Source organism: Amblyomma mixtum, chromosome 1 (genome assembly GCF_055824585.1).
Source record: "Amblyomma mixtum isolate Tamu chromosome 1, ASM5582458v1, whole genome shotgun sequence".
Classification (NCBI taxonomy): domain Eukaryota; kingdom Metazoa; phylum Arthropoda; class Arachnida; order Ixodida; family Ixodidae; genus Amblyomma; species Amblyomma mixtum.
In genome coordinates, this window is record NC_143012.1 from 235,147,921 (window position 1) to 235,170,489 (window position 22,569).

Genomic DNA, 22,569 nt, shown 5'->3' on the forward strand with positions numbered 1-22,569 from the left:
GTAGATGCGGAAGGGTACTACTTTGAAAAATTCCAAGCGTTTGTACTATTCTCATGAATAAAATGTAGAAAAAAAAAAGTCCTAATTTCAGAACAGACCCTGTATTTTGCCCATTTTATATTTTTTAAATCTTTGTAAGCAGCAATGCCACAGCGACATAATGTCTCCCCAAATTTGACTCACCAGTGTCGCCACTCCCCCATGAATATCCTGGTGCCATCCCTGTTTTATAGAACAGCCTTCTTTACAGACCTGAACCAACTTGTTCAGCTGTCCACCCCTGCTCCTTGCCCTCAGCATGCCCCTTGGCACAATATTAGCACAAACACAAACACACACCCAGCCAATTCCATTCCTTCCTCTTTTTATTTATTAAAAGCTGTTTAAAAGACGAAAGAGACCAACAGATGTAAAAACAGGACAACTATGTCGACAACTGATATGACAGGAAAACCATTTCAATCTATCCACAGACACAGTCCTACAATGCACAAACAGAAAAAGCAATTCTGCAAAAGAACTAAATGCCATAAATTCAGATCTTAAAAATGCAGTGACTTTCAACACTGTACACAAGTATTAAAAGCTGTACAATGCAATGGTCTTTCACAAATACCACTGTAATTGATTCTGCTTTGAAAAGGAATTAAATTACCGTATATACTCGTGTAAGGGCGGCACCCCCAACTTGGCCGAAGGCAATTAAAAAAAAAAAGTGAGCCAAATACCGTTTCATGCGCGCAGAATGTTGGCCGCGTAAAAATCGTTACGACCATGAACGTGTCGTCCCACACGCCGTGCTCAGCCTGGAACCCCGCACAAGCAGTCCGTCATCGACGCTAGCTTGCTCGGCGTTCACACCAGAAAGGATTGACAAAACGTTATGCTGTGCAAAAGCCAGGATGGGATGCAGGCGTGCTGGGTGTGCCTCACCGTGCAAGAAAACGCGAGTGGCGCATTTTTTGGACGGTGGCGCGCCGCTCCAAGCTGTCACAAGCGCTGCACCTTAGGTGGATCTTAACTTAGGATCACGTGAAATTTGCAGTAAAGTAATACAGTGATCAAGCAACCGCTAGCAACATGTCTTACTGAGGGTGGTAATCGCACAGATCGCGCGGACACAATCCACACTTTTAATGCATTGTGTATTCGAAGGATTCGTTGCGCCTGTGCTAATTCGTCATAAAAATGGGTATCGCCACGTAAAAAACGGACGCGTAATCGGGGCTGCACTGTAGCAGAACTTTTTAGCGGAAAAATGCCGGTTCAATGTAAGGGCCGCACCCCATGAGAACCGCGGAAAAAAAGTGCGGCCCTTACACGAGTATATACGGTAGGCTCAGTTTCATGAAAAAAAATTCCTGTTGATAAAACTACTGGCAGTTTCAGCCAAGATGTCAAAATAGAATATTAAACCACAATTCAGGCTTCATTGTGAAGTTTGCAAGATAAATTTTAAAGGGACACTTTCTTTCAATGATTGTTCTCAGCAAAAATTGGTTCTGTGGCTCTTTCTGGCTATGTTGATGTTTGTCTGGCAGCAAAAGACGTATTTATTGCCGAGAAAGTTGGATTTAAAATCTTCCTGCCTGCCGATTCAAAGTCGCGATGTCTTCATTTAAAAGGACGGGTGGCCACCGTTTACAAGCGAATGGCGGAGTAGCATAGCTTCTGGGAACCACAACTGATTGGTAGTGACAAACGTCATCTGGATTTCGTTTTTCGGTCTTTCCTAGCTTATAAAAGCTCCATTTGAAGTGAGAGCGGTCTCTCTGCGATTAGAGCACACCGATCGGTCGATACAGACCAATTTCTATTAGTCTTCAGTGTCCCTTTAAGCACTACTCGAGCTGTAATTGAGCATTCTTTCTCTTGGCTAGGTCCTAAAAATGTGTATTAGAGCCCAATGAATGGGAGCAAATGAATTTGCAATTCACTAGCATTTCAAGACTCATATATCCATATTACCAAACAACCATGCACCAAACTGTTACAACCATACATCAAGTTGTTCACTATTTTGCATTAATGAGCTGCAGGTGTGCTTATTTCTGCCTCAAGCTCACAAAAGTGCAAAAGGCTGGTGATTCAAGAGAAAAACTACTTGACAGACAATAATCGCAAACACTCCCACTCAAAGATTCTGAGAGTTCATTGGAAATCACCTCAATCATACTTTCCTTTCATAATGGGCTACACAGTAAAACACAGCCATCAGCACACAAGTGAAAAGAGTAAAAAGTTGAGCTGTACAACTCAATAACAAGTAGCAGTTCAATGACCTCCATTGCAGGTCACCTTTTGTGCGTAAATTTTCTTCGTTTTCCTCGGATGACACCTCTCAATCTTGGGCATTCTACAGGAACTTAGAATCATTCCTCTATGGCTCTGGAACAAATGCATACTACAACAGCAGTGCAGTTCAGCCTATAGATAACAAAAAGACTAGCAATATCAGAGGGCTAAATTAATGTTGAGGAACGCCAGTGTCCACCACAGCTACAGCTGTCAGGCAGCATGCCAGCTCCCTCTACACCCCAAATAAAAAGAGGCAAGATATCTGCAATATCTTTCTCAATGTCCTCTCAACGTCGACATTCATACGCAAAAATAAAATAAATGCCTTAGTGAACAAGAGTTGAAAGAAAAAAAAAATTGTTCTCAGATGCATATTCACAGAAGCTGTGAATGTGCACCTGAGGCGAGCACACAAGATAAACAAACTTTGCATGTTTCACATACTGCTCAACGGCTAGATTTCAAGTTTTTTAAAAATAAAAAGAAATGATGCTAAAATATTTGGTTTCAAAGAACAGCATTCTCTAAACCACCCAAGGAGCCATTAGGGACTACATGTCGGAACAAGCAAAACCAACATGGACGATCAATCGATGCCAAACTTAACCACACACTGCTAAAGCATAAAACACTCTAGCAGTATAACTAAAATCAGCAACGGAAGGAAAAGTCGGTGGTGCACCAATCTGGTACACACTGAGCAGCCATGTTGGTTTTGCTTTGTTCTACCAGCATGCAGTCCGTAATGGTATCCTGGATGGCTCAGGCCCCATATATACAAATTCATGAATTGATCAAAAACAGTGTATGTGAAATCTTTTCAGCCGTGCTAATATAATGATTGTTAAAAAATACAATCCTCCCCTGATTGTCTCTTTGCAACCTTTCCTAATGATGCACACGGTGCAAGTGAAATGCATGTAAATATAAATGCAGAACATTGCAGCAACAACATAAATTTGCACCAAATGTCCATCCAGTTTCTGTCACCCCTGGCAAATGGCCTCCAAGAAAATCACTGTAGCCAGTCAAGTGCCCATTTTACCAGTGAAAAACACTAAAATATGGCATTTTCTTTACTAGCCAGTGCTATGGGCAAGCAATGACGTGCAGCACAATGGAAGGCTTCAGATTACTTCAACCATTTGATGTTATTTAACAGGCACCAAATTTCAATACACCAGTACTTCTCCGTATCGCTTTCCCCGATATGTGGCCACCATAGCCAGAATTAAAACTTTGCAAATTTGTATCCAGCAGCAGCAAAATATTACATTTAGAAAACAAAATTACACCCAAACACTTTTGAAGCCAAAAGGTTCATCAGATACAGTACTCTCGCTTTTGAAACACGTGACACTTTGAAGACAACTAGGGTCTATTTTTCTGTAAATGGAAGCAGCTCCAGAACTTTCCTGTAAGCGCTCTGCAAGTCAAGCATCAAATAAGGCATGATTCTTGGCATATCACAGTGCAATAAAGCAACAATGCAGTTTTCCTGCCACTGGTAACAACAGCAGGGGATGTGTTCGTAAAGACACTCAGGTCGTGCAAGGTTCTAAACCCACCTTTGCAGTCCAGTGGTGCTTAGCAAACCACAATCTTGGTAAAAGTACTAGCAATGCTGCTGTCAATCCCATTAAGATCTTGTAGGCTTCGAAACCAGCCCATCGTCGTCATCATCGAGGACTTCATCGCCGGCAACAAGGACAGCCGTCGAGCCGCCAAGGGTGCTTCCCATGGGCACCACATGGGCCCACGGCTGTACTTCAGCTGTGCCAAAGATCAAGAATGCCACGGCTCCCAGGGCACACACAGCGGCCGAAATGTAGAACACAGCATTCCACCGTGCAATGGTTTCCTGCATCACGGAGGAGCGACTTAGTTCTGTCCTTACAATGAAGCTGATGCATGGCAGACTTAAAGGGGCTGCGAAATACTGCTTGGGGGGATACCGGCTATACTTCAGGCTGATTCTTTATGTCACACAGGCGCTGACTTAAAAAGAATTACAGGGATCGATACACAGGAACAGGAGTTATTCAATGAAGAAATTTCAAAATACAAGCAAACAAAACGCTGCCCTCAACTCGATTTTGGCGGGGCTTCCCACTCCTATTTCGCTCTCCCAATGACGGCACCTGGCGCAGCCAATCAAAACAGCCTGCCAAAGCACGTCACGGAAGTTTGCACTCCATGGTTGCCTGCTCTCTGTAACTCGTTCTTGCTGAGACTGGCAGCGTCGTTTCCATGCCAGAGCCCCTGGTGGTGTATTTTTATTTTACTTGCTTTGTAGGGCTTTTATCTAAGACGAACAAGTTGTTTTTGTTGATCCAATATAAAACACCGACAGGTGACAAAATGTGTCTCTATTTATTCACACAATTTGCAGTATATTTACTGTTTGTTCAATCATCAAGCTCGCGCCAGGTGATGTCATATCCGCTGCTAAAACCCGCCATTGAGTGGGGACACCATCAGAGCCATGAATTTGTTTTTGGAAGGACATTAAAATATTAAAAAACGGAATATACGCGGTATTACCGACGCTAATAGCACCATTGTAACTCACTGTATGCGATCAACAGGCAAAACAGTCAACTAAGATTGTGTTTCTGGGCCCCTTTAAAAACTGACGTTTACAATGCACAGAGGTCACAAAATCGCCTCGCAGCCTCACACTAGTCGACACAGCTTGCCCTTTTCTGTGCAATGGACAAAACACAGCTGTCAATTCCAGGCTCAGCAGCAAAACCATGAGAGAACACTTGGCTGTTTCCCAGCTCCCATGTTCTTTGAAATCTTGCAACTGGTTATAGATAACTTCAACTAAAGTGATGCACAATTGAAGACAGTTTGCATATCGATACTACAGCACTCAATTTTAGTTAAATGGCCTTTATTAACGTCCCGTTCAGCACACCACTACTAGCAGCAGTAGCCAAACAAACATGCAAGAAAAAAAAAAAAACACCTTCACACTTCCTACGAGTCAGAGTCAAGTTGACATCATGAATAACCTCCAAGTGCACTGACAGAAAACAACGCCAATTAGTCTGATGAGCGTTCCTCTGTTGCTTGTTTCATATGATGCCAAATTCCAGCCGCATATTTGCTTTTCAAATTAAGTGTAGCCCGAGCTGTCAAACACAGCAGGCAGGTATGTTTGATGCCACACGCCAGAGGAAATGTGAATGCCCTTTATCGTGTGAAGGCATACTGGGCTGCATGTTGTATCATGTGAAGAAGCAAGAGTTGTTTAATGTAATGCAGAATACACTTCACTTTAGTGTTTTCCATTCCATGATCACAAGTATTCATGACAAACCATACTCCTACTTACAAGCTTAACACTCATTAAAATGCTGAAAGTTTTGAATTCAGGGACAGCTTCTGACATTGCTTAAATGTCTGTTAAATTCTAAAAATTCTACCAAATCTTCACTTAGCAGAATTAGAGTTCATTATTTCAAATTTAGGTATTCTTTCTTCCCAAAAGCAGTCAGAGAATGGAACACACTAATAACTGGTGCGGTCAGCAGCCCATCACTTTAAACAAATTTCTATCTCCGTTATGTTCTGATCGCTTCTCTTGATTCCTGCCATGTATTGTTTCTTTTAGCATTTTCATTAGTGTAATTCTTTATTGTTCAAATATCTGCCAGAAACACCTCCTTTAATTCTCAATCTGCCTTGTGTAATTCTGGTAATGCAACCTTCCTATATTTTTAAATAAGCGCCTCCTAGAATGTATTGTCATCCCTGTACTCAAAATGCTGACTTTTTTCGTTGTGTCAGTGTGTTTTCTATGTTCTTCATCAATGTTCCTGTGCCTGCGTTGCTACGTTTTTTGCATTTCAGTTCTGTCCTTTTCTGTCACAGCTTCTGAGAGGCTAACAGTTTAGTATAAATAAAACAAAATAAACAAATAAATAAAATGCAAGAAGGATCAGCATAGCACCCTTTAACAGCATGAAGCTGTGTGTTGACACTTTATAGCACTGATAAATTGACTAAAACAGCACTCAACAAAACTGGAACGGTGTCAAGTATGCCTACTCACGTTGTTTTCCGTTAGATAGCCAACCACAAGCGGTGCAAATATGCCGGCAGTATTGGAGATACAATTTGTTAGCCCCATCACAGCACCTGTCAACAAATAAAGAGTGAGAAAGAGAGAAACCACACTCAATACTTGCTTCCTTTTTTCATGCCAATGCCCAACTTTGTTAATTAAAAATTTATTCACTCTGCCTTCCCTTGAGTAGTTTATTGAGGTTTAAAGTCCCAAAGCAACTCAGGCTATGAGGGACGCTGTAGTGAAGGCTCCGAAATTCAGACCACCTGGGGTTCATTAACGTGCACTGACATTGCACAGTACGTGGACCTCTAGAATTTCGCCTTCATCGAAATTCGGCCGCCGCGGCCGGGATCGAACTCACGTCTTTCGGGTGAGCACCCGAGCACCATAACAACAGAGCCACCGCGGTGGGGCCCTTGAATAGTGAAACCATCAATAATAGCTTTTAATTTGCCGCTAAAATTTGTATCTTTATAAGCAAACTAAAAAGGTACATCACACGAGCAAAATTTCAGGACATACAAACCTATCGTACAAAAACAAGCAGTTTAAATGCTGGATGCCCCACTGCGAATACAGGACCAGTATCAACAATGCAAAAATCAAGTACAACTCACTCACACCATACTCAGCGCGAGACAGCTACATCCAAATGAAAACTGACCAGAAAAGAGACGCACATGTTTGACAAGAAGCAAGACTCTCACTTTCTTCTCGATATTACAGGAATGCACACACAAAAAGCGTCCTGCTTACCAGCAAAGTCAGGGGCGAGGTCAATGGGAAGCACATTGTCCCCCCCATACAGAATGCCAGCAGAAGTGTTGGAGAGCAGGAGCATCACGTAGGCGACCACCCAGTTGCATCCAGCAAATGTCACTCCCACCATGCCAGCGCATACTGCGAGCAGGCCTGCAACCCAAAAGCAAATCTGTAAACTAGGTGCACTACATTGGATCAACAACTAGGCCCAAGCAAAAAAAAAATCAGGGGCACTCTGACGATCTAAATAAAGTACACGAGGCGAAAGCCTTTCCACGCAACTTTGGCTGCTACTGTAACTTGGATTGGCTAGTCATGACTAATTAGTCATGACCCATGACTAACTAGTCATAACTGGTTGATGTCTAACTAGTCATAGCTAATTACTTGATGACTAACTAGTCATTAATGGTTCACAACTAACTAGTCATGACTGTTTAATGACAAACTCATCATGACTCAACTGTCTAACAAGTCATGAATGGTTAATGACTAACTAGCAATGAATAACCAGTCATGAATAACTAGTAATTACTGGTTAATGACTAATCAGTCATAACCAGTCATGACTGGTTAATGACTAGTTAGTCATCGCTTGTGACTAGCCATGACTAGCTACAACTTTCACTTCAGATGCAACAGACGGACGGACGGAGTCATGGCCACGAGTATGAGCGCTTAAAGACCTTCACCTTAATATTTCTCTGGGACAGAGCTTGCCCGGTGCACGGAGACTGGCATCCCATGAACTTGGTGCCAACAAAGATGCTTGAAAGGGGTACGTACTTGCGCGAAAGATAGGACGAATACAAGAAAACACAAATGACATGTACAATGTGCATTGTACATGTCATTTGTGCTTCCTTGTTTTCGTCCTGTCTCTCGCTCAAGTACGTACCCCTTTCAAGCTATGAACCAACTCGCCCAGATTAGAGTTTTAATCAAAGATGCTGTGTTTACCAGCAATCTCGAGGACATCTATTGACAACTCGGCCGGCAGTGGCAACAAGCATTCCACACACAGCCATTCGTTTTAATCTCTCTTGATGCCGGCATCCTGTTCTGCACTCCATCAACCCACTACAGCATCTGATTTCAGACCCGTAGTATATCTGTGGTTCATGATGGATCTCCTTCATTCAGAGACAACAGCGCTTGTGTTTCCTTACGTCTTGCTGTAAACTATTTATCGTGTTAGCCAAAAATATAGATGCTTCCTATGGAGTGCAGCAGCGCCCTTCCAGGTCATAGTTTCATATTGGTGGGGTGCTACATCTTAACATGCCTGCTTTGTTGAGGAAATGCAAGCTCTGCTCAATTTTCCTTGGAGGAAGCCAATCCCTAACCACCAGACAGGAGCTATCATACCTAGCTCAGTGCTGCGGCATAATATATCCTCTCTCTTTCCATATACATTCATCGTATTATGCCTTGGAGACAGCATGTGCAAATAACTGCATTATAACAACACTGCATCCAAACTTCACTATCTCAATAAGGTGTGGGCTTGGGCTAGCTGGTAATCCATTCTTGGATTACCAACTAGCTCAAACCCACATGTTATTGAGGTAGTGAAGTTTCGATGCAACGATGTTAAATGCAGCTATTTGCACATTCAGCGTTCAAGGCTCAATAGGGTGTGGGTTTGGGCTAGCTGGTAATCCATTCTTGGATTACCAACTAGCTCAAACCCACATGTTATTGAGGTAGTGAAGTTTCGATGCAACGATGTTAAATGCAGCTATTTGCACATACAGTGTTCCAAGGCTCAATAGGGTGTGGGTTTGGGCTAGCGGCATTCTTGGATTACCAACTAGCTCAAACCCACATGTTATTGAGGTAGTGAAGTTTCGATGCAACGATGTTAAATGCAGCTATTTGCACATTCAGTGTTCAAGGCTCAATAGGGTGTGGGTTTGGGCTAGCTGGTAATCCATTCTTGGATTACCAACTAGCTCAAACCCACATGTTATTGAGGTAGTGAAGTTTCGATGAACGATGTTAAATGCAGCTATTTGCACATTCAGTGTTCAAGGCTCAATAGGGTGTGGGTTTGGGCTAGCTGGTAATCCATTCTTGGATTACCAACTAGCTCAAACCCACATGTTATTGAGGTAGTGAAGTTTCGATGCAACAATGTTAAATGCAGCTATTTGCACATACAGTGTTCCAAGGCTCAATAGGGTGTGGGTTTGGGCTAGCTGGTAATCCATTCTTGGATTACCAACTAGCTCAAACCCACATGTTATTGAGGTAGTGAAGTTTCGATGCAACGATGTTAAATGCAGCTATTTGCACATTCAGTGTTCAAGGCTCAATAGGGTGTGGGTTTGGGCTAGTTGGTAATCCATTCTTGGATTACCAACAAGCATTCTTGGATTACCAACTAGCCAACCATACAGCTGGAAGTTAGCGCTTGTCTGTGTGTTTTCTCAGCTTGGTCCCAGTCGTTTTCTGCGCGCTTTGTTGTCAAAAGTTAGCTACCTCCCTCCTTCAGTCTATATTTCTCAGCTTGCCCCCACTGTGGAGTAGCGAACAAGAGGCAAGTGCCACCAGTCGAGAACTCCACCCGTCCTCAAAATGAGGCATCTTCCTCTATTTCTTTTCCATATCCCTTCCACTCACTGTTGTCTCGTCTAAGCATCCTTTAATCCCCCGCATGCTTAGGCAAACACAGATATGTCTGAAACTCACTCTGATAAAGCAGCATCTGAAGCAAATACCAAATCATTATAAAGCAGACACCGAAGGTGATGCAAACAAATTGGCAGTAATGCCTAGTGAAGACATGCTCAAATTTACTAATGCAAAACTCATGCTTCACTACACATGTGTGTTAGCTATTGCACTCGATATGATTTGCAACACGCTCATAGTGAGCCAAGTGAGGGCTCCACTTTTTACTAAATCAATGTGCTTTCATACAGGACACCCAACTGCATAAACATTCAGTACACGTGCTCTGTTCTTTGCATCGATGACTAACTGCATCAATTTCCGCATCATTCGGCTCAAACTGCTTCAAGGACTGCGCTCCGACCCCACCTTGTGCATTGCTGCTCGTACTGAGCGGGATAGTGCATCTTAACTTCCCACAATGGGTGACATTAAGAAATATGACGAGAAATACATGGAATAGATGAATGAATGTGGCTACTTGGAATATCAAATTTTAAGTTGCGAAGCGATTATGAACAATAAAAATTGATTATGAATCAAATAGAATATTTGTTAACAGTTTCGAATATCAATACAGGCACTGCTGGTACTCAAAACAAATGCTTTTCAACATAGTGCAGCTATGAGAAGAAAAAGATGTATTGAATATTTTGTTTTCAACCATTATGACCAAAATTTAGAGTATACCTGTACAGCCTAACTGGTATTATTTGAGGCAAGGAAATCATTCGGTAGCAACAGTAGTAAGCATGTTGTAGACTAGCTAATACCTGTTTATTACAATTGTCTGAACAACATAATTTTGTTCAGAGGATAAGCGTTTGACATCTTACAGAGTCTAAAACGTCGGTGCCTAGATAAAAAAGGGGCTGTCATTGTTACAAGACGCTCTTGTAGATGGCGCCAGCTGTACCGGCAACGCACCCTACGCTACCTCCGCTGTCGGAGCAGCCAGCCACCCTCATATCGCCATTTTTCTTCATCGCCACTACCATTCAGCTCACCCACTCGGTTGGCTCGGTGACACTTTTGATTACTCCTCTTCTCTCCATGCTTTGCAAGGTTTCTTCTAGCTGTGGTTTTATGCTGACAGGCACTCTGCAGCTTGTTATCGCTTTCGGGACTGCATCCTGTTTTGTCACCAGATGTACTGTACCCGGCAGCGTCCCTAGTGCTTCTCCGAAGACGTCTGGGAATTTTTCCACTATGCGCTTTGTGAAGTCTTCCTCTGGAGCGTTAACCGTAGCTACCAGATCATAATCGATTGTTATGAGACCCATGGTTTCTGCTGTCTTTCTTCCAATGACGGGTGTGAGCTCATCAGCAACAACTACGAATTCCAGGACATGCTTCTTTCCATTATGTGTGCATTGACCCACAAACGCTAAATGAAGCGTTAAAACGAGAGCGCCACACATTGCCCATTCTCGACGACGTCTTGCCAGAGCTTGCAAAAGCCAAGATCTTTTCAAAACTAGACCTACGAGAAGGGTACTGGCAGACCCAGCCATGTATTCCACCTAATCAGACCTATGTAGCCCAGACTGTAATAAACGTTCCATAATTCCCATCTAAAAGAAGTCCTCAGTTAATTGAGTCATCCTAGATTAGACAGGCACGAAACAGCCATGAAGCACTGTAAGATGCTGGCCAGATAATTCTTTACTGAAGGATTTACATCAGCGGTCAGTTATTGGAGTGCCAAGGCATAGAGACATGCTTGGTGAAACACAACAATAAGACGGCTCGTGAAACAGACACAAAAACATGCGGCAACTTGAACTTCAATGCCAAAGGAACCATTTCTTTCATGCTCTCTCGCAGGCCCACATGCAAAACGCCGGCTGTGTAATGCAGCTCCAAATGTAGTGATCACGATGACACATAGCCTACTTAGCCCTCACATGATAGTTTTGCCAGGTGAATGCAAGCCCTTGATGGGCCCAAACGATGTTGCAAACTGAAGGCATGAAAATGAAACCATGCCAACTCAAACTCTTAGTTGGCATGGGTTCGTTTTCCCCAGTGTGCGGACTGCACTGTAGGCTATGCAGTTGCGCAGACTGACTTCAAAGTTTGTTTCTCTCACAAGCTATCTTCTTGTCCTCCATGGCCAAAAATATGACAAAGATCTCAGAAGCAATGTATAAGTCTCACTAACCTCATCATTTGGTGTCATCATTCCACCAACCAGCTATCGCTATCATTTGCATTACCTCAGGAATAAGCATCCAGTGAATTTTTTTATATCAGATGACTAAAATATTTGTAAAACTGCATGTGTACATTGTAATGTAAGTGTGCACAAAGAGCTGTTTCAATAAATCTAACAATAAACTGGGTATTCCATTTTTACGTCTCTTTAGAAGCAAAGCACACCTATTGAAATGAAGAACTATCAACCAAACTTTATGTATCTGCTTCATTTTACTCAAAGGTTAACAATATCACTGTTCAGTGCAACAAAGTTTGAAAGCAATATATGCATGCATCTGCACTATTATGGAAGCTGCTCAAGAAGTGAGACCAGTCAGTGCCAACTTACCTGCAGTCTCAAATCCTTTTCTGATGGTCGTGATACCCAGGACATTCTTTTTTCGAAGCTTATCAGCCGCATAGCCACACAAAAGGCCAACCACTGCTTGGCTCAAGTATATGCTCGCATTCAAGACTCCGTTCTGAAATGATAAAAAAGAAGACATATGTTCTAACAATGCAAAAACCTTCACCCTACACGCAAGTTACTTCTTTTTTTACAGTATCAGCTGTTATAACCAACCTCCTCCCCCGCAGTGATACTGTGGTTGTCGTCTGCATGAAATTACATCACCAGACAGCAATGTAACACAGCCCTTGAAGAATGTGACTCACCGGTCACATTCCCCTCTAACTGCCATTGTTGCAGTTCAATAAACTTGGAACTGAATACCAGTGAATACATTCTTTCCTTCACATGCCCCTTACACACACCGCTGATGCTGGAACTCGTGTTCAGTTACTTCAATACCCTTCCAATGTCTCACCACGCACATGCAAGAAACATTTGTACACAATCTAAAAAATTTGCTGTGGTTTAGCTCAGCTAGACCAGGATATACATAGCAAAAGGTACGTTATGCTCGGCGCCTCTAAACCATGGCAACCGGTTGCCATGGTTACGGCGCCTGGCCTGTGATGACTGGCCTGTGACGACCGCCCGAAATGCGCCGCTGACTAGCCTAGTGTAGCTTTCACTACGAAAGCAAACATAAAAAAAAGCAATGGCAGAATGGGTCAGAAATCACATGGTTACAAGCCCCGCCTGCAACAAAGCATCTGGCACACAATGCTTTTATATGATCTGTACTAAAATATGCGAATATGTGATTGCTTCCACTCGCTTTTTCCCGTCGATTCCCTCTCTCTGTCTTCGAGACTGTCGATGCCCATGGGAAAAAACTGTTCTTGCTTCGTGTAGCGCGTGCAGTTGCTTGTGGCATGACCTGCTGCCACGTTGCACTGTCTGGTATTGTGACGCGAGCTGGTGCAGACATGACGAAGGCATGACTATGGCTCAGATAGAGTCCAACATTATCGCTTGCAAACGGATAATGGGGAGCAGTGAAGTTAGCAATTTTTAAAGCCTGTTTTTAAAAAAAAAAAAAAAGTCCACACTTGAAAAGACCACGAAAAGCATGGCTCAGCAGACGCCACTCAGCTCTCTTTCTATAATTGAGTCGCATGCTGGCAAACAAACAAGTTTCTGTGATCTGGCACAAAAAGAAATCCAGCAACGAAAAAAGTGTCACATACCTTCTGAATATCAAAGTGCAGAACATTGGACAGGTAACTTGGCAGCTCTGTGAGTAGAGTATAAAAGCTCCAGCTGCCACAAAACTTGACTAAAGCACAAAGCCACACCGCTCGTGATGTCAGTATGCGCCGCCAGGGCACTGGCTGTAATTGAAAGAAAGATCCTGTTTACTACGTTATTACAGACTACCCTCAACTAACCAAGAGTACAACACCACAAGCAAAAGTTTGTACAGGTCTCTTCCCAAGGGTAAAGGGGGGGAGGGGGGCGAAGTTCATGGCCTTTCCTTTCCCCTTCCCCACCCCACCCCAACATGTCTATGAGCACAAGGGTTTACTAGGACAGTTCTACTGATTCTACTGATGTTTAGATGCATGCTTTTAACTTGTTATTCTTCTATCTCCTTGTGGCCTAATTGGAAAACATAATTCACTTCATTATCCACATTATTCACTGCAGCCTCTGTTACACACTTATTGCATGAGTAAACACTGGTGAGAACTACTACTCCACTGCACTACAAATCAGTCTCAATAAATGCATGCCATATCAAGTTTTTGCACTTCAGGCGCACACAAAAAAAACCAACAGGATCCAACATTTCTACAGACACTTCCCGTATCATTCACGTGACAAACCGTGCTCACCAGTACCGAAAACACATGACAGACATACTGTTCAGGCCGAGTCGACCGCCACAAAAGCAATTCAGGTGCCGTCTACACAAGCATATTTTAATTCTGCATGATTTTTCACCATGCATTGTCAAAGTAAGCAGCAAGATCCGCTTCACTGCCTAGGAGTTGTAAGAAAAGCTCCTTCATTTCTGTATACTTTGATGCCCACAATGTAAACAGGTTTTCCCACCTCACGCAATGAAAATTTGACATCTCCATGTACCTTTGACTAAGAAGAAGTACAGTACTACAAGGATTTATTAGCACCACACTACTGATTCAATAGTATGCTCAGATGAACTATTTAGACAGATAACTTATTCTGCTGCCTCTTTTTGAGCTCATTATTTGTGCTGCTTCACTGCAGCCCATTTTCAACATTAGTCATATGTGCAGACACTAGTTAGAACAACTAATATTGGTAAGAACAACTTCTATTCCATTGTAGTACAAACCAGTCTCAATCAGTGCATGCCATATCACACGTTCATACTTTAGACACATTAAAAGAAAAAAGATTCAGTATTTCCACTGCAACTTCCTGTATCATTCACATGACAGACTTTTCTGGACAGCATTGTGAGCACAACAATTGCAGCACGCACATAGTCAGCCATCAAAAAACGCAATTCAGATGCCATGTACACATGCACATGTCCCACTTTCATCATCTTTCATAATGCAGGGCTTAGGTATACAGCAAGGAACATAACAAAAGCTCCAGGGTACTAGAGTGAGCTTGTTTCCTTTCTTTTCGTCTGCTTAGGTGCTTGGAGTACCCACAGGCTTTCTCACCTTGTGCACTGAAAACTTGGCATCCCGTGATTCCACTACGTATATTCTTTCATCTTCAGAGATGAACTTGTGTTTCTCAGGGCTTCCAGAGGCCAGAAAGGTCCATAGTACACACCACACAATACCCAAAAGGCCTGGACAGGAATAAAAAGGATAGGCTGAAAGCACTAGAAAACAGAAACACACTTCACTAGGCCTAGTCTGCCATCTGCGACGGCAGTGTTGCCTGTCAAGCGAGATCAATGTTTGGTTTGTGTAAGCCACTGCAAAGGCCTAAGGAGAAAATGCAAGGTGAGCTTCAAAACAGGTCAGGCTCATTTTTTGCAAAGCTGACAAAATTAAATGAAATGCAAACAATATGACTATCTTCAGAGTAACAGGTTTCCACAGTCAACCTTTAAAATGCTGCAAAAGGAAAAGTTCGCAGCTCCAAAAAATAAAAGAAAAATCAAGAGGAAACCACATGTCTGCAACACCTCTTTGAAGTTAGGCACATAAAGCATATATATCGCAGAGCCTTGTGTAATATGAGAAATCAATATGGTCTTTGGACAGAAAATTTTTATCTTCTTTTTTTTTTTGGCAGTGCTGGTTCACAGGGCCTGAACCATAGAGTTTCTTACTACTACCTAGAGGGAAAGCTGGCGGCGCTGCACTTCAGCCACCATGGACGCTCAAAGCATCATGGGGCGGTGAGCTACTTGTTGCGGCACAGTCGTAGTTTTTCGGGAACACAGAGTGGCAGTACTAAGGCGTTTCATTCCGAAAACGTAGTTCGTGTGTGCGCAGACGACTTTCGTGCGAACGCAGTGTGCAAAAGCCATAGTAGTGAAGACGCGACGACACACGACGCCAATAAAAGGTTTTACTCTTCCGAAATGCCATTAAAAAACCTCTTAAAGTATCTAAACAACAACATTTTTTTTGAAAACATATTTACTGTTAAAAGTGCGCCTGTTAATTACGAAATATTAGTTTTTTTAGTGTTCATCACTTGGCCAATAGGAAAGCTAGTCATGTCTTATTTTAGGCAAACTTTGCACTTAAATGCTTTTCTGCTCGTTTGTTGCAATCATTAGACAAGATATTGAATGTTAGGACGTTTGTAGCTATCAAACAGCTTTATTTTTTTATTATTTTCTGGCCAAAAGTTACAGTTCCGCAACAAGTAGCTCACCGCCCCATGATGCTTTGAGCGCCCATGGTGGCTGAGGTGGTCACGTGGGGTCTCCATGCAAACTCCCATAGACGGCTTGCCAGCTTTCCCTCTAGGTAATAGTAAGAAACTCTATGGCCTGAACAACACAAATGATTGGTTTATGGGGTTTAACGTCCCGAAGCAACTCAGGCTCTGAGAGACGCCGTAGTGGAGGGCTCCGGAAATTTCGACCACCTGGGGTTCTTTAACGTGCACTGACATCGCACAGCACACGGGCCTCTGGAATTTCGCCTTCATCGAAATTCAGCTGCTGCGGCCGGGATCAAACCCGCGTCTTTCGGGTCAGCAGCCGAGCGCCGTAACCACTCAGCCACCGCGGCGGGGCAACACAAATGAGAATGGACACCTCAGTGTACTTTAGATAAATCATTACAGCAATGTTTTTTTCCTGCAGCTTCAGAACTTAATAAAACAGTGCCGCTTTCACTGCTTTGTCATCTGCTGCGAATCAATGAACCACCACAAGTCCTGCACACTTGCAAAAAACAATGGAGCAGTGAAAGTGTCACTGTTTTGTGAACACAGAGGACTCATAGTGGTTTTGTGTACTGATCTTTGATGTCATGGCCTGTGGAAACGAAAATATAAATTCTAATAGAGTTAACAGTGCTGTAATAAATTACCTAAAGCTCACATTGGCATATTTTTTTTCTGTTCTGTCAGTACTAAGGTCCTGTGCATCATTAACAACAAAATAATAGAACCCAAGAATTTGGTGTGTGTACTCCTTTAATAAGAAGCTTCTTGATAATGACAAATATGATCACCACTCTTGTTAACCCAAACTGTAGCACTCGAGTTACTATTTCACAATTAAGAGAAGTCAAACTACTACCAAGAAGAAAACACAACCTTTACATATGCCCAACTTCTTCACAGCTGACTTCGCGATCTGTGCTACTTCTGATGAAAGGGCAGGCTGATATTCAAGAGGTCAGCGTCACATGTGCCAAGTGCAAGACATGCTTTCCCAACACAATGTAGAGTGTAACAAACTTTTATTAGTGTCACTATGGTGTCACTGTAAGGGAACAAGCTGCCAAGGGCGATCAGAAATCAAGAAAGCTAGGCATGAATAAAGCACAGAGCTGTCAGCACCCTCCACACCTAGTGTCCCCACAACATGGTTTTCGCTGTCACGAAATGGAAAAGTTCTGCATAACCACTACAATTCTTTAAAGTTGGCTTAGCTCGCTGCATGCGCTTATAGGTATTACACTGCCGTCACTATTTACAGCAAGATTCATAGATCATCAAAATACACATACAGCAAGAAAACGTTCAACACAAGGCAATTTATAATCACAGCTGCTTTATGCACTACATTAGAATCTTGGCAATACGAATCTCACAAGGTCGCAAAGAAGTGGTACACACCTGTGAGATAAAAGACAGAGGGCCAGCCTCCCGCGAATCCATGCTTGCAGAGCACGGCTGCAAGGGGGAGCGTGATAACAGTGCCCAGAAGGCTCCCCATGTTGCTGATTGCCGCCATCATGCTCCGCTCATCCACAGGTGACCATCGGGCCAACAGGGCATACATGGCCGGGTAAGTTACCCCCTGGAGAACAAGCACAGTGTTACTGCACAAACTAATGGCAAATTAATAAGCGCACCCTGGAAGATGGCATTTATAAAGAAAGGGTGCAACCAGAACATTAACCAAGGATAAACCATGGGAACTTTGAACTGGTGAGAACACCAACAAGTTTATACCAAAAATTGGAGAACAAAGAGGAGTTGCACTAGTTACCACTTAAAGGAGTGTAGTCACCTTATTTTGGTGGCACGTTTTCTTCTCTACAATGATGTTGAAGACATTACTATGCATCAATCACCATGCAGTATTCGCCTTCGACCACTAAATAATTTATAATCAAATTTGTCTGTCATATTGTTTCGGTTTTGGTTTCAACAGCTGGATGATGGCTGCGACGTCAAAGTGTGGTTATATGTCACGTGAGGCAGGGAAAAACGTCGATATAATCCCTGCTTCATCGTTTTAATTCACTACAGTGCTGAAGCCAGCCTTCCGCTAGAGCCAGAACGACAACGAATGTAGAAGCAGCAATTATATTGCAGTTTTTTCCTCCCTCAATTGACCTAAAACCACACTCTGACGTCAGTCCTTGTCCGGCTGTTGAAACCGAAACTGAAACAACACAAGAACGAAATTTGAATGTGAATTATTTAGCAGTCGTAAGAGAATACCACGCGTTAATCTGTGTATAATAATGCCTTACTCATCATTACAATGAAGAAAACACGCACCCAAAAGTTAAGTGCTGTTTAAACGAAACTTCTAGGGAGCTCCCAAAGCTCATTTACACAACCTTGAGCATACAAAAGTTTACAGATTGCACTAAGGGCAACGAAATTACGGGGCCTTCACCTTCTAAGTACTTTCTGTTGGAAACAGTCCTGTCTGTCATCCCAACAAAATATTCTCTGCAAAAACAGCTGAATGATATTCCTGCTACAAATTTCAGGCACAAACTCCACACAAGGCCGCAGACTACAAGAGCCTCCAGTCACCTCAGCAATGCCTTCCAGGATCCGCAGAACCAGAAAAGCAGAAAAGCTGGCTCTTGCGACCACAGCTGTGCCGAGCGTCAGAAGTGAAGTGATGCCGATTCCACAGAAGAAAATCCATCCTGGATCAACGACTTCAGCCAGCCAGCCACCGGGGATTTGTGTCACGATATAACCATAAAAGAAGGCATTCAGAACATAGCTCTGCGTCACCTGGTCCCAGAGGAACTCCCCAGTCTAGCGAGGAGAAGAGAAAGATGACAGGTAAATCTAAAGTTAATGCCGGCAATACTACAGTCAATACATGGCACATTGTAATGTATGAATAGGCTGTAATGCATGAATTATTACTCTAACAGAATAAATAAACAAGTAAAACAAATATTAGGTGAGACCTTACAAAGATCCTTTCTTTTTTTTTTGTTCTGTGCTATATTCAATGCTCTCATTTTCTATGATGCAAGCAAGTGCTTCTCTGAACTATCACTGTATATCAGTAGGTGTAACTACAAACAACAAACAGAAGACTGTTACATGCATTCATAAATAAACCTATCAATAACTAGTTAACTGGAAGCCAGTTTTCGAAGAGGATGTATGCTATTGTGCACTCGCAAAAGAATGGTTCATACAAATGTTTCCACTCTAAAGTGGTAGAAGGAATTTGAACACGTTCCAATAGAAAGCTTCAGATCAATTTTCTGTCCTCTCGGAATCTTTGTGTGAGTTGATAGTATTTCACTTCCAAGACATCCTTCATAATCTGCCTCCACCAAAGAACAACTTCTTCACCCAATGTTTCACCACTGTTTCACAACTGCACTACAAACTCCCCATCACAAAGTATATAGGCAAAAAAAAAAGGTGTGCTGGAAACATAACAGCAAGCAGCAGCAGATGACACTGAGTCCAGCAGTTGGAGAATGAATTTCACTGAACAAACACTTGGGAGTGGTCAAAAATATGCACTAGGAAATGCACATGTCAGCAGCAGCATTGCTGTATTCCTTACACTACTGTCGTTTACTTTCTTTGCTGCTATTGACATGTCGTTAAAATCGTACAACACGTTCATGATCAGGGTTAACTACCATATAGTACCACTTAGCTGCTTGCATTCGAGTGCAGTAAGGGAAACCAAAGATGGAATTACTAATACCAAACTGTGGACAAACGGCAGTTGATGATTACCATGTACAGCTTTTTTTTTTTTTTTTTTTTGCCACTTCTGATGTCAGCTGTGATGAAACTGGCCACAAAGGAAAGACATGTCACAAAAACTCTCTCATTAATGAAGGAAGGCATGACTGCTTCACTCCTAATGCTTTTCTTGACATTTTTCTGTGCTGATGACAAATACCATTAATCATCAACTTAACTGCTGCTTCCACTGAAACTGTGCAAACCAGGAACTTTAACAGTACTCTTTATCAATTCTAGAGGAGGGTTGGTGTTTGTGTGGGCAGAGCAACTGAGCGTTACTATACGCTACATAGGCACTTTCATATTGATATCTGAATACTGAGCAAGATCAAGAACTCTGAGCTCATCATTTAACATTTTCAAATCTGTACAGGCTAGCAGAAACTTGTGCAATGCAGTTATGAAGAATCATGCATCTGTAAACATGTTGGCACATTCAGTGAGAAAAATATGTTTTACAATGTATGCATACATGAGATAGTGCTATGTCTAAAGATCACTTATGGAACAACTGCTACATTATTCGCAGCAAGACCAACTCGAGAAAGGATGACTGGTTGCACAGTTAGTATCATAAGAAAGACGCAGCACACATGACAATGAGCAGAAAGGGCAAAAGTGGAAAAAGGAAAGGGTCCAGGTCTCTGCATGCACACTATGCAAACATAATAATTCTACTGCTGTCGCTTTGTAGATTGAGGGCATAGAGACACAGATCTGTACATACGTAATTTTTTCTTTTATAAGATTCATTGTGCAGCTTTGAAGGCAATTACGAACTAAATATATGTGTTCAAAGCGAACTCTATCTTTCATGTCCCATGAAGCGAAAGCTCTAGGACGGAATTGTTTGTTCACTTTGCATTCAGGTGCCTGCAAACAACAGCACTTATCACGCTGCTTGCCAACAAAATGGTATCAAAAGCGATGCTTTTGTTCTCTATCAATTATCAGCTTTAATTGCACCCTCTAATTAGCTCTAGTTCCCATAATATAAATTAAGATATGTCTACATCATTATATACACTGCAAGAAAAAGGCTCCTCACTGATTTCCAGTCAGCTAGCCTGTCCTGAGCCATCCATGACCGACTGCCTTATCTCTGCAAATTTCTTCATCCTATCTCTCAACCTGACTCTCTACCATAACCGGTGACGTTTTCCTTTCCTTGGAATCCTTTACCTCCTATTTGAGTCACTCATTACCACTGACATACTCTTCCCGTTTTCTGCTAGGTTATAAAAAACTGAATGCTCCATAATCCTCTTTCTTTTAACATTACCTTTGCGTAAGTTTCAGAGTTTTGCCTTTATAGGCAGGGTATGGCATGATACAAGTGTCACCTTTTTTTTGACGGATATACCAATGAATTCTTGTCCGTAACTTCAGTGTGGTTTCCAAGTGCACTCCAACCATTTTTTTATTCTTCTCGTAATTTCTTTCTCATGGTCTGGATCTAAAGTCACTACTTTGCTGTCCCCCTTCCTAGACTTTTGAAGATAAATGTTTTGTTTCCATTACTTTTTCAGCCTTCAGCTGCTCAGGTCTCATCAGCAAATAGGAAGTCACTGAAAAACGCGGCACAAAATTCTGCTGTCACGTTTGCTGTGTCAGTTAATTAGCCAGCAAAATTTGACTACTGAAGAAAGCATACGAAAACAGCATGCTGTGATGCATCTCTCTAATGGAATCCCATTGTTTTGTTATTTTTCTTTCTTTCGTACGTGTGTGCCTTGACTTACATAAATTGCCGAACATACAAGGTGAACACAACACGACACACATAAAAACAACGCGAAACAAGCTTCATGAAAGCAGATTTTAAAGGAGCAGTTCGAGAAGAAGAAGTAGAGTTATTTACAGGAATGTCACTTTGGTTCGAAGGCGAAGAGCCATTTCCAGGAGAGACAGGACACTCGGAAACAACAATTTTGCTCGCATTCCCTCGTGTCGCTGTTGTGTTAACCATGGCAATTATGGTCACACTGAGGTTCACTCTCATCGAGTACACCAGGAAAACACCCAAAGAGATCAGGAAGAGCATGAGATGGCGGACTTGAAACCTGCATGCTGCAACAATGACGTTACGCAACGTGTGTTCAATGGTCAGCTGATAAAAGCACAGCACAAGGACACACAGCACAAGGACGCCAAACACTCGATAACGCAGAGGAAGCTTGAGCCGTCCCCTAACAGAAGCAATGGAATGCTCACATCTCTGTCGTGCCGCTATCAACACGGCTGGAACGTCGTCGGAGGAATCCATAAATGAGCAGGCGGCCTAAATGCGCTGAAAGAACACCGCGCAGGTTAGTTAGCCCCTACGGAACGATCGTACTTATTGTTGCTGTGCAGGCTTGGCTAGGGTTCGCGCTTTAAGTTCCAGGCATTCGTCTGTCAGAGCACAAATCCCCAAGCCCATACAAACGAGTAGCAGACGTTCAGGAACCCCTCACGTGAGTCTGTGTTGTCGTTTCCAGCATTTTTGCGATAGCCAAGTTGGTGGCGTTGGCATCGCGCGCCTGTCACC

The 22,569-nt window shown here is 42.6% G+C and overlaps 1 protein-coding gene across 1 annotated transcript; it reads right to left on the reverse strand.

Moving 5' to 3' along the window:
• Positions 1-342: 342 nt before the first annotated feature.
• On the reverse strand, positions 343-22,522 carry LOC149371172 (sialin-like). Its single transcript, XM_089564753.1, has 10 exons — positions 22,254-22,522; positions 21,901-22,109; positions 18,840-19,073; positions 17,682-17,865; positions 15,086-15,219; positions 13,613-13,756; positions 12,366-12,498; positions 7,136-7,291; positions 6,362-6,447; positions 343-4,159 (listed from the first exon to the last, which is right to left on the reverse strand). Exons 1-10 carry the CDS (start codon positions 22,303-22,305, stop codon positions 3,938-3,940), a joined length of 1,554 nt encoding a protein of 517 aa, XP_089420879.1. The 5' UTR covers positions 22,306-22,522; the 3' UTR covers positions 343-3,937.
• Between the last annotated feature and the right edge of the window lie 47 nt (positions 22,523-22,569).